The sequence below is a fragment of the Lycium ferocissimum genome, chromosome 9 (assembly GCF_029784015.1).
Source record: "Lycium ferocissimum isolate CSIRO_LF1 chromosome 9, AGI_CSIRO_Lferr_CH_V1, whole genome shotgun sequence".
Classification (NCBI taxonomy): Eukaryota; Viridiplantae; Streptophyta; class Magnoliopsida; order Solanales; family Solanaceae; genus Lycium; species Lycium ferocissimum.
The window spans coordinates 60,785,069-60,799,049 of NC_081350.1; the positions used below are offsets into that span (position 1 = coordinate 60,785,069).

Here is a 13,981-nt window from a genome sequence, read left to right on the forward strand (position 1 = left end):
ATTATGTCGATTTCATGATATATCCATGTGATTTGATGAAAATATTTGACCTTATGCCTGTAATTGATATTACGTGAACTTGTATTAATTAAAATCGAATGGACTATTAGCTGAAGCTAAGAAGAAAGATTTAAGCTTGTAAACCCCATTTAATTATGAAAAGGGGTGAAAATGTGATTTAAACAACTCTTAATCATTTTGTGTTTTTATATTGTCTATGTGTGTTTCTTCATTGTCGTTCTATGATGTTTACGGGTACTAGTGTTGTACGCATACTACACTTGCTGCACTTTTGTGCAGATACGGATCCGCATTCCAGTTTGTGATTTCGTGGCTGATCGCAAGGCGGTGATTCGAGACATCCAGGGTGAGCTACATTCTCACCCGTGGCCCTTGGGACTCTCTTCCTATTTACTTTTTGTACTCGATTTATACACACAGTTTATTTCGTCCCACGGGACTTATATTTTAGATTTTTGTTATGCTCTTGTACGAATTAGATTAGATTTTGGGGATACGCTATGTGGGCTTTGTAGTATTTATATAATTGAGACTTAAGATAATCTTGTCATTATGTATTTCTTTCTCTTACTTGATAATATTTATCTAAGCAATTGTGAATGGTTCGCCTTCCGGGCGGATAGTGTTGGTGCCATGATGACTGTGATTTGGGTTGTGACAATAAATGCTCATAAAGTTAAATTCCTAAAGTGAGTTTTGGGGACAAGCTAGGGGGATTTTTATGTATTCTTTACCTTTATAAAAGCCCACAACACACCATCAAAATAACTTTGTCATTTTATTCTTTCTTTTCTTTTGGTCTCCATAAAAACCTGCTACTATTTATCCTCCTGTTTGGCGTGTTTTGCTCAGGCAGAAGGTAATACACTTCCTTCCATTTGGACACAATTAGTTTTTTCTGGCAATTTGTTATTTAGGGGCTGTATTTAGGGGATAATGTATAATTTTAATATTCTCTTTATTTTAAGTTATGTGTGACACTTTATTTCTTACTGGGTTAAGAAAAAATATTACTTATAATCTTAAAATCAATTCAATGTTAAAAATTAATTGAAGGTCAGCCAATTTCAAATAACCCAGGCTGAGACTAGCATAATATATATGATTTAGAAAATGGGTTTTAACTTTTAAATACTAATTGTGGAAGATAAGTTTCACACTCAGACAACCCAATGAAGAAGTAAAAGTATGTTTTCGCTATGTAAAATTTTAAATAGTTAATGCGAGATGCATTAACGATGCTAGACACATAACGGGATTTACAAAATAGGCTTGGCAACACTCCCTAGCCCTTAACAATTTAGCGATTAATTTATTCAGGGTTAGAAATCTTATAGATTTTTCAAAAATTTAAAGAGCATTCCCAAAATGATGGAGTACAATATATATATATATATATATATATAACATGAAAGCATGTTAAGAAGGAAATGACCAGTATATATACTACAATAATACTCCCTTCGTCCCATTTTATATGAAGTTGTTTGACCAGGCACGCAATTTAAAAAATAAAGGAAGACTTTTGAAATTTATGATTTAAAAAATTCATAGAAATTTGTGTAGCCAGAAATCATTTCATCAAAGGTAAAAATGTAAATTTAAAGTTGTGTTACTAAATATAGAAAGGTATCATTCTTTTTTTGACTGATTAAAAAGGAAAGAGTGTCGTATAAATTGGGACAGAAGGAATATTTATTTTTTAATAGGTGACACTCTAGTATCTCTTGTTTATTAAAGATCCACCATCCACAACCTCTGCGGTTAAGATCTCAATTATGAACTCACATTCTGGAGTTGAAGGATTAATTGTGCTGATCTCAGCGCCTATCAATTCGCATTTATGTATATTCTGATTTGCCGTTTGGTAACGTATATTGTATGCATAAGAGACCTTCTGTGTAAAACTGAGGCGATCACAAGTTGCACCAGCGCCCAAGGAACTACAGTCTGAGGTGTAACAGGCGTACCCGTAATCTTGCAACACTAGCGTCTCGTTGTGATCGGTCTTACCATCAAACACACACCATCTGCTTGGCAACAGCACTATACCTGTTCAGGATATATATATATACATATAATATATGTATATATATAGCTAAGAAGTCAAGAGTTTTAAATTTCACTAACACACCAAAAAGAAAAAGAAATTAACCCATGGAAGAGAATTAGAATACACGTATTGAGACATAATATAGTTAAAGAGAAGGGGGTTCGGACCCCCTCGGCTATGCCTGGCTCCGCCTCTGCTATGATCCACTACCTAGATAATTATAAAGCTAAATTATTCTATGTTAAGGTACTATGAGAATGCCAGCTCTATGAATGCGTAAGTGCAACACAGATGGAGCAAGTGGAGGTAATCTAGATGTGAGTGCATATGCTTTCTGGGTGAGAGATCATATAGGTGATCATATATATATATATATATACACACCAGCACAACAAATACAGAGGATAACAAACATGAAATCAAAAGTTGTTGCAATAAGGCAAACTCTTCAGTACTACCAGAAATATGACATTAGTGTAGTGATGATAGAAATTGACGCAAAACTGCTGCAACAGAACATTCAAAGGAACTGGAAACAACATTGGGAACTAATAGAGTTGATTGAGGAGATCTAACATGATATGGTTACATGTCGAGCTCGTATTACATATATAGTCAGAGAAGGAAACAACTTGTAGATTACGTAGCCAACCATGCTCTGGAGACATCATATAAGCTACCGGCAGAAGACTTTGAGGAATTTCCAAAAATGGGGAGAGAAAAAAAATACTCAAACATGAATAAAGCTCAAGTTCCATACTTGACAATCAAAATATGGAAAATAGTTCAAGACAGTTCAGAAAAATGGAGCTCTACTGGAAACTTTTCACACTCTTAATGATAATTATTTACACTTCAAAGAAGGATCAACACTATACAGTTAGCTTAGCACCATGTAAAGTTGATTTGATGATTTTCTTCATCAAGTTAACTATAGCTCTTCTTTTTTACTGCTAGCTCTAATTTTGGACACTATGTAATACTAGTTACTTTTCATTTCAGTTTTTTTATGATTAACAAAAAAGTTCTGTTAGGTTCCTACCTAACAGAATAAAAAATTTCCAAAAAAGGGTAATAACCATAATTTTATTATGTAATGTTAGTACCTTTCAAAAATAATTATAATTATAAATTAAGAAAATATTAGACACAATTTGAAACCTAATTCCGTTGTAAATAATTTTTTTTTTCCTGATTTTGAACTATTTCCTTTCCAGTCTACTACTTTTCTCTCTCTATCGTCAATACTGCCATTACAACATTAGAAAACTACATTGTTGCAGTTCTTAGGTTGTCTCTCTTTTTCTTCCTTAAATTCTTGTTCAGTTCATCTATCGTTCTTGTTCCATTGAGACCTAATTCATGACATTATCATTCATAAGAAAATAATGTGTAAGAGGGAATTAGATAATATGAAGAAGAGGTTGGAAGGGATGGAAGATATATGGAGAAAATTATCCATATTCTCTGATAACTAAACATTTTAGATGAGATGATCACACAATTCAACGTAAGTAGTACCTTTGGCGACAGAAGGTTTGATATCTCGGTCTTGCATGGTGAAATCAATTTTATACTTTGGTTGACCATCGAGTTTATAGATACCCCAATGTCGCTGATAAGGGCCGTATTCTAGCTCATTCTTATTCTCATCAGTTAAGGATTGAAGATACATACTTATATCCCTATTTGGGCGTAGTGGAGTTCCTTCCTTCCTTGCAATATATTTCAAAAGGCCACGATAAAATCTTTCAGCATTTTCCACATTTGCACCAATGTATCCATCTGTAGGCCAACCAATTTGCCCGATAATAATCTCCATATCACCATAACCTACCTTTGTTAGAGCACAAACAAGCGTATCATAAATGAAAGTGAAGACATTATTGTAGGTGTTATTGCCATCTATGATTTTGAACTTGGATTTATTATCGAAGAAAGCAAAGTCTGCATCAAATCCGTATCTATAAATCGTATAGATTGGGAAAACGTTGATAACGAAAGGGCCACCAGTTTTGTTAATGTAATCGAGGAATTCAATCATTTCGTCCTTTATATCTTCTCGAAAATCACCTTCTGATGGCTTGTTCACTTTTATTAAGACATCCGTGAAATGGGGAGTTGTAACTTTGAGATCTCGTAGGTTAAAACCATCAAGAGAATCTCTAGTCATATTCAGGAAATGAACAATATTGTTAAATCGATCTCTCTTATATAATGATTTCAGAAAAGGTTCGTTCCCCACGTACAAATACCTACAAATCGATAAGTTATGTATGAGTCGAGTTCAAATCTAGCAATGAGACAAAAATATTGAATTTGGTGAAAATAATTGAGGAATAAAATTCCAATGGATAGAAAAATAATAGATGGTTTGTTAATAGAATTACCCTATATTTCATGTGCTGATATAAAGTAGCAAGTATATATCAAACGACATTGTCGAGGTGGGGTTTAGGTGATTCGAACACTATCAGTATAGAAAAAAGTAGAAATGAATTCATCACATCACATGTACCTGAATTTAACTCCTTTGTCGATATATTGTTTCACACGATCATAAATAAAGTCATCCAATTGTTTTTTCTCCTTCATTGCTTGGAGAAAACGCGCTTGTATGGTTATGATGACACCGATATTGGTATCAGCAAGAGCATCGAGAACATTAAAGCTTGGTTGAAAAATTCTCAGCCCTGAAATTCGATTCTGTAAGAGTAAATCCACCACCATCGACGGAACAAACTTTTGTGTTGACATCCTCCCCCAATTTACGGCCAAGTAGGCGCCAACATGAATCCCACTAGACAAGAATATCAGTAACATGAATAAATATATCCATAACGAACTTATGATTTTATACATTCTTGTCTGGATTTGGGTTTTCTAATTCTTCAATCGGGCTATGAACTTTTTAATAAGAGTAAGAATATTGTATGAATAATGTTAAAAGGCCCCGTTCGTGCAATGTCTGGGCGCTTATAATGCAGCTCGCCCTTTTAGAGGAGTCCGCCCATGACCATATTTATGAATTTAAGCCAGCATGAGGGATGGAATGAGATTTGGGGAAGAGAAAAAAGGATCATACGAGGTTTGATTTTTCAAAGATTTTTGGCATGCATGTTCAACATACAATGAAACTATAGGGATTCTTGTCCTTCTAAGTTCTATCTATGATGTTGTGTTTTTGTGGGTAAAGCATGCTTGTCGGAAAAATGTTTAATAGTTGTTCTCACATTCTCAAACTACCATAAAATATTATAAGATGATGAACATGATCTTCTATCGTCTTTGACTAGTAAATAAACGTTTGTCTTGCAATAGAACTTTTAACTAAAGGTTCAAAAATTCTACAATCATAATGTATTATTTCCTAATACTAATAAAAAATCACTAAAGTTCTCATCTAACGTTGAGTGGAGAAATCATATAACCAAGTCGTATATACATTAAAAATGAGCAGAACCATAACTTACCTCTAACTAGATTATAACTTTGAACCATGTCCATATTGAACGCATCTTCCACATAAATGGACGGTGGCTCCTTTATATTTGAAAGATATAAAAAACGAATGTTATATCCAGATCATATATTCAAATCTATATCTATATCTATATCTATATCTATATATATAATATAAAGCTAGGCATAGACAAGGTGATGTGGCACCTCTCTATGACCTAGAAACTCATTTATCTTTTTTCTCCTTTTTTGAGTTTTTAATCTCTAAATCTTTATGTTATTTATTTCCTTCCCCTATAATTAATGTGATTAATTTGTATTATATTAAATCCATTAGTAAAAGCAAGAACTTTCCCTCTCCCACGTATCTAAGACCACTAACTCCTCTTTTCTATTTCCCCTATAATTAATATGATTAATTTGTAATAAATAAATTAGTAAAAGCACAAAACTTTTCCTCTCCCCCTCCCACATAAAGACGGCAGTGAAGATTAGCTACATAATCCAAATCACAAATATGAAGAAGCAGAGTGTATTACTAAAGATGATGAGAAGCAACTCATGACTTGATCAAAACAGTAAGAACCATGAACTGATGCTAAGTGTTGTTTCATGTTGAGTGTGCTTTCGGTTGATGATTACGGAACAAAAAAGACTTTCCTTTTTGAGTCACTGCTGATTTTGCCGTACAAGAGAAGTGTTCCATGGAAAAATCCAGTTAGAAGAAAACAACGATTAAAAGATATTTTACATATGCACTCCCTCAAGACTTTGATTATTTAAAGAGTTTAGCTTTATGTTAGGTCCCCAAAAGTATTATAAATTTACGAGTTTATATATCATAATTTGTGATCCCTTTAATCATCTTCAGACTATGTATATAAGTGAGTATTCTCTTTACAATTTTCTCCTAATTATTTTTTTCAATTTATTCCTTTAAAATTGAGTTTTATTATTCTTACCAACTTCATTATTTTTAAAATTTCCAGAAATTCTGATCCGTTTGGATAATCATTTGTTGAGGACTTTGCCTCTCCTTTTTTGTGTTTGTTTGTTAATTATCTTATGTTGTCAATATGTAACGTTCTTGTATATAAACTTTTCATTAGCCTTTTTTTTCCAAAAGAAAAACAACGGTTTGTGATTTTTGCTTAATGCACTCATTTACATTTTAGTAACATTACTAATTAATAAAAAAAAAAAGATGGTCATTTTTCATGGTATAATAAAGGAGAATGAAGCTAAAGGAAAGCAAGATTTTGGTTGGAGCCAATTTTGCTTTTGATTCATCTGGTTATTATTATTACACTATTACTTGGTTATATGTAAATAATATTTTAGAATAACTTTCAGCTTATGTTCAAAATCTTATGCTATTCAACTGATAAAATCTAAGATTTTTTTTTTTTTACAGATAAAATCTAAGATTTTTTTTTTTTCTGACACCTCTCTATAATTAAAAAAGTATAAAATTTTCATTTATCCTATGAAATATGTAATTGAATTTTATAAAATGAACATTAACTTCATTGAATATAAAACACAATATGTTTATTAATACCACATGCAAGAAATATAATGTATTGTATTATATTATGGCTTATTTACCAAAAGGGTGCCCAAAAATTTATATACCAAAGTGATGGGGTAGATCCACGATATACCTTTTTTTTTTCGCCTAACTACCAAGTAATTAAAAAAAAAAAAAATTATTTGTATAACGTGGACCGATCCACGTATACAATATATTATTTTCATATATTTTGTAAAATTTTCCACGTTTTACCTCTAAAGTTTGGGCGGCACTAAAAAAAAAAAATTTAGTAAACCTTTCATTTTCATTTATCCTATGAAATATGTGTCTCCTTCTTCCATTTTAAAAAGGTGCCCGAGGAAAGATTTTTTAAGTTTTGATTTACTTTTTTTTTAATCTAAAACATTATTTTGAATATAAATATAATTCAATTTATATGTGCGACTCTTTTCATTTTCTTATATTATAAAATGAACATTAACTTCATTGAAAGGTAAGTCTAAAACACAATATGTTTATTAATACCACATTTTTTCAAACAAAACTTACTTCGCAAAAATATAATGTATTGTATTATATAAAATATTGACGTTTCGGAGTCTTCACACACGATTATGTCAAAAAAAAAACTAAGTGTTACAAAAAAAAAAAGTTTACTAAATTTTTTTTTTTTTCTTAAAAAAAATAAATAAATAAATAAATAAAAACAGATTTTTCTTAATATATTTGTTAAATATTGTTAAGCGATCTTGTATACAATTATTTTTTTTTTTAAATTTTTCGTTGACGCTCTGACAGCGTTATGATGCATTTGAATTCCTTTCGTTATTGAGTTATCATTTTTTTTTTTTTTTTTGTAATAGGAAAAATTTATCTGATACATCGCAATTAAAAATGACAAAACTAAAAAGAAAGTTGCATCCAAACATTATAAATCTTCATTTTTTTGTATTCTTTCACTTTGAGAAATGGCAAGAAGAAGAAAGAACATAAAAGAAGAAAAACAACACTAAAACATGCAAGAGTGATCCAATGAAATTAATTAGGGTCGCAGGAGTGTCACATTATCATATTCCTTGATAGCTTTTGGGGTTTCTAATGAAAGGGTAATTATATAAAAGTGGGTGAAAAAAGCATGGGAGGGAAGATGAAGAGTATGCAATTAGAACTAATTGACCACATTTTACCATTATCGTGGCCTAATAAAAAGAAGAGCTACACCCAACTTGCTCTTAATCATAGATTGAAGATAACCATCCCACCAACAAAGAAATTAATACTAAAAAAAAATAAAGGCCAAACCCAAAGGATCATATTTGTTCCATTTAGACACCTTATGTTTCATTTAGACACTTTTTTTGCAATCGGCCTAAAATTGTGAGTGTCATCCACTCGCGAATGACGTGGGGGGTTAATTAAAATAGGACATGTGTAATTGGATGTAAAATAATAATTTAAAAATCAATTACAAGATAAAAGAAAAGGAAAAATTATTTTTCACCAAAATAAATAAATAAATTACCTACTTTTCTAAACCCTCCCTTCCCCCTTTCTAAATCTCTACACCGCGCACCATTTTTTTTTTCTTCTAAAGGCTCCATTTTTATTTTTTTGTTTTCATTAGATTTTTGATCCATTTTGAAAGCATATAATTCAAAATTTGGCACTAATCTATAGCAATTCATTATTTTTTTTGTTTTTGCATTTGATTTTCGAATTTAAGGTTACGTTATGGCGAGTTCCTAAATCTCATGAAAATTTTCTTTTGAATATCACCCACTGAAAATAGAGCCCGTTTGAGGCAACCCGAAAATTCAAATTGGATTTACAATGGAGATATGCTACATCTTGCAAGGATCATAAAAGAAAAAAAAATGTGACCTCCATGGAAGGAGCTTAGAAGCTCGGAAAGAGAAAATAATTAAATCAATTAGGTTCTTAAGAGCATTAAGAACTTGTTCACGATGTATTCGTGGAGTTTGGTTGAGAATCAAAGTTGTTTGAATGATTTTGGAGCTGGGGTTTGATCTTATAAATTTGTTTATTTGTAGTGGAAGGGTTTGTCAATTTGTTATCTATGCCGAAAAAACTTATCTGGTGGTGTTGCGGTGGCAAGTTCATGGTTTATGGTGAAGGAAGTGTTGGAATGAAAGAGAAGGAAGAAGAAGACAAAAAATAAATAAAAAAAATCGTAAAATTAAGTTCTTCATTTTTTGTGTGAAGGTCACACAATTTTTCAACTTCGAAAAACGCCTAAACGAAACATCGCTTAATTTCTTTTGGCCAAAAATAAAGGATCATATTTTCTTATAGCTTTTGGGGTTTCTCGGGGAAGGGTTATTATATTAACTAGATTAGGTCAGCCCATGCAAAGCATGGGCCCAACACATCATGCATGTAATTTAAGGTGATCTATATGAAAATTTAAATCTTTCTTATTTACAATCTAACTCTTAATTAGTTTGTTCATTTTCTCTTTAATTTCTTAGAATACCTGTAGTTGCAAAAAACCTCATTTATTTGAAAGGTTATGAGCAAATTATAAGAGAAATTACATGCCCACATAATAGAAGCATACCACACTCTTTTCCAACTATTCTACTTACATTTAAGAATTGACTACGGAGAAAAAAAGAGTACAGAGAGTATTAAGTTATACTCTGATCCTTCTATGAAAATAACCAGAGTTTGACCTCATCTTTTGTGTTTTCATTTGCATTCATTTTCTTCTTTTTCAGTTAAATACTTATCCATAGAAAATATAAAAATACATCTTATGAGTATAAAATTGTACTGACACTAAAACATGTAATGATGATTTTATATATTTCTTATAAGCATGTAATGGTTCAAATACAAGAAAACTTATATTTGGTCGAAAGGAAGAAAGATATTTAAATCTACCTGTTAAAATTATAAAAAATTGTAATCAAAATTTATTTTTTAATATTCAGATATTAAAAATTATTTCGTGAATGATGCCACAATAAGTATTTCGTAAATAATTTGATAATATTCATGACCTCGTGAAGTGCGGGCAAGTTAACTAGTAATTAATAAATGAAGGGTAGCATTAGAATCACAAAATATGTAATTAAAAGAGAATATAGATTGGGAGAACAACAATTAGAAGAAAAAAGGTTAAACTAGCAATTAAAACACACATATACAATTAATAATCTATACTATTCTAAAAGTGGGAAGCTCCAAAGTGTAAAAGTTGGATTATTAAGATGTCTCTCAAAAGTTGAAGGACTTTTTTACCCTTCACTTAAACAGTAATGATGTAACATTTTTGTACAAAAAAGTAAATTCACATTCTAATAAATGAGTATTTAGATATAAATAGTGTATACTTTACAAATCTAATTAAACTGTTGGAATTCCCAATTTTAATTTTCACATTTTAGATGAGCATCAAATGATGCGAAAAAGATGGATTAAAGAAATATAGGTGAATTGAATCTCTATTGACCGTATGCCCTTTAAGAACTGAATTATCTCTTGCAACATATTCAGAATAACGTAATTAACTGTTTTAATTAGTGTTCTTTACTCTCTCTCTTTATTTTCTTTCAATCACTTGGCTGTTACTCCCATGTAATTCCCCATGTCCTCAATTTGTAAAAGCCTTTGTTTATGATACTGAAAATATAATTACATATTATTTGCCTCTTGATGGACGTATGAAGAGACATTTTGAGCATTATATAAAGACGTAACGATCTGATCGGTCGTTTTGAGAATCGATGCTTTGTTTTGCGTGTAGTCTATTTCAGAAGCCTCATAATAATTATTTTGACTTGCTTGCAAAATTTGAAGTCCAGCAAATATCATTTGGTTCACTTTGGGAGAAGGTTATATTTTTGAATATTTGGTATTTAATTATTTGAATTAATTGCTCATTTTGGGAAAACGTGCTCTGATTGGCGACCTAAAGATTTCGTTGGATTTGTAATATTATTTATGACCTGTAGAAATTGACGAAAGTAATTTTAGAGTTCGTTTGGTTGGTCTTGACAATTAAGTCGGTCTTAGCATTTAATATGTCTATTTATGGTGAAAAGATGGTCACGGGAAGAAATAAGATCCGGATTGGCCATTTGTTGGTTCCTTTAGCTTCGTATTGATATTTATGACTTGCGGGAATGGATGAATCAATTCCCGAAGCTGTTGGGTGAGTTTTAGGTAAAGAAAATGATATTTTGGAAATCCTTAAGTTAAGAAACGAGAATGGTTGACATGTACTACTCGTTAGGTCATTTTGATGATTTTACCCCAAACGACTCTTCCCTTAGCTTTATTTTGGCGTATTTGACTTGCGGAGATGGGTGATGTCACAGTTCACTTTTACGCGAGGCATCAAAGCTACTTCATAACTGTGAACTCTTTTTGGATTGACTATTATTTTTTTGTCGCCGCCTAATCATTTATGTAAATTAGGAAAATCAATTCTTAAGGTTATTTTATGGAAAACCTTATTTAGTACTAGAGTTCGGGTAAGGGTTTAGATGATTCCACTGGGAAGGTGTTAGGCACCCCGGTGTTAAGAATCCGCAGAATGCAGTTGACCTTCGAACTTTAAGAGTGTGGCCTTCGTAAATATTTGCTTAAAAAAGTGTGTTTCAAGTTTGTATACAAAGTTATGGCATATTAAAGACAATGGTTTTCGAATAAAAAACTTTCTTTCGTCAAGAGTTTAAAGTTTTTGAAGTAAAGAGTGGATTAGAATATTCTTATACCACTTTGTCGGACCAAAACACACTTAAGATTTTCCCTAACTAGAGTTCCACTTAATTTGGGTCCAAAGTGTTATAGCTCTATTCTTATCCGGATGAGTTTTAAAATGCTCAAGTGTATATCCTTTGTTTTGCTATGCCATAGTTCAAATACAGGTCGGTGTAAAAGCTCATTTTTGTAGATAAGGTATTTGGGAATGAAGATCATGCATTTCCTTTTTAAATAGGTCAACCGCATCCTTTGCCAAATCTTTTACCAAAACTCAATTGGAGTGAAATTCCTTTTTGTTTGTTTTAGTTTCTTACGGCCAAAGCCCAAAAATTATTTTCTAAAAGAAACATGTTTTGCATCTTTCTTCAAGTGTGAAATAAATCCCTTTATTCTTCCTTTATAGCAAAACCTTGTGATTTTGAAAGAGATCCGGTTTTTGAAGAGTAAGAGTGTTCCTTTGTTTTGAAGAAAACAATTTCAATACTCTTTCATTGCAAGTCAATTTTAAACCGTCTCGTTAGATTTTGTTAGGTTTAAGTTTATAAATATGGGTCTCCGATTAATTCTAACGATCTTAGCATCATTTTCCTAATCCTAATTCATCTAAGTTCTAACCATGGGTTTCAATATTTATACGAGTACACAATACAACACATGATATTAAACATAAAGGAAAATGGGCTGGTGGGTTTACTAAGCCCACCAGCTAATGTATAACCATTTTCACCCATGATTGGGCCTTCAATTCTGCATTTGGACTCGATATATAAATGTTGGGCCTTTAGACCAACGGAAGCGGCTTCAATGCAGATTTGGGCCAATCGGCCCACGCGATGTGTTCATGCAAAAGAGGAGAGGGGGGAAAAGCTGAAGGTTAGGAGGTATCTATTCTTAACAACTTAAATCAAAGAAAAAAATGATAACAACACTTGATCGATTTAAGAAAGAAGAAGAAACTATTACACAATTAAATATACAAATGAGAATGCACACTTTGATATTCGAAACAGTTAAGGGATCAGAATAGGCCCATGTAAGTCCAACAGTTCAAAGGCATAGCGCTAATGGGCCCAAAAACCTAATTCATGCATAGGAAAGCAAGGATTATGGGTCTAAGGACCAATTTACTTGTACGGAAGGGGAGAAGGAAAAGAAGTAGAAGCTTCATCCCAACAGTACAAACACAAAGCAACACCTATGTCATGATATACCTTGTGTATATGCGATATACACCCTTTATATTCCAAGGCATGCATAAGACTTTATATTCTATATACCCAACAGTATATCCTGCCATATGAATCCAAGAAAAGGAGAAAAAACGTATTGAACAAAAAAGCTTCGTTTACTCATAATAAACTTCTAATGTACAATAGATATACAGGTTATCACTTATAACTAATCACAAAGCACACAATACCATCACACAGAGGAAACATCATTTCCTACATGAATTTCTGTCAAGTCACACTCATACTAGGTTAGAGATGACATGAGTTCTTTAAGTGATGATTCCACATATGAGCAGGATAGAAGAGTATACATGTACTCAGCCCAAATCAACATCATAATTTAAAGGGACAAAATCGAAAACAAACAATGTGCTACCATCAGCCCTCTCTTCACAGTCTCATGATTTGGCAAAGAGGACCCAACAACCTAGAGCAATTAGGGTAAGGCTGAATGGTAAATCAAAGCCTCTTCCCAAGCCCTTAGTCCTAGGGCATCATCCAATGCTTTATCATAAGGCAAGTGACACAACCTTTCTATACAGGCAGAAAACAGACCAAACATGCTCATCTTTACTACTTCATCATTTTCACAAGTTCATCAGGTTACTGTTAAATTAAAGGGGCAAGGATTGAAATGGGACAAGCTCTAGTTTTTATCAATGACTCATCATTTAGCATATGTTATAAACACTGTTATGCCACAAAAATAGGGAGGGGATCATGCTTCACATGCCATATACAACTATACTTAAACTTAGAAGTTTCAAGAACACTTAAACTTAGTAGTTTCAAGAACTGCCAAACAAAGAGGGGAAAAAGGGTACCCATTTAGTTAGAAATACATATTTGTATATATATAGAACAAGACATATATCATGAACACAAGATTCATAGGTTCAGAAAGTCTCCAATGCATTAGAACACCTCACATTACTTAAGGAAACGAAT

General features: G+C 32.0%; 1 protein-coding gene across 2 annotated transcripts; it reads right to left on the minus strand.

Moving 5' to 3' along the window:
• Positions 1-1,032: 1,032 nt before the first annotated feature.
• On the minus strand, positions 1,033-5,253 carry LOC132029419 (glucan endo-1,3-beta-glucosidase 8-like). Of its 2 annotated transcripts, none has more exons than XM_059418695.1 (3): positions 4,593-5,247; positions 3,596-4,329; positions 1,033-2,073 (listed from the first exon to the last, which is right to left on the minus strand). In XM_059418695.1, the coding sequence occupies exons 1-3, from the start codon at positions 4,934-4,936 to the stop codon at positions 1,739-1,741; spliced, it is 1,413 nt and encodes a 470-aa protein (XP_059274678.1). In that variant the 5' UTR covers positions 4,937-5,247; the 3' UTR covers positions 1,033-1,738. The 2 variants fall into 2 exon arrangements, with proteins under 2 accessions (XP_059274678.1, XP_059274679.1); XM_059418696.1 differs by having other exon boundaries at positions 1,984-2,119; positions 4,593-5,253.
• Between the last annotated feature and the right edge of the window lie 8,728 nt (positions 5,254-13,981).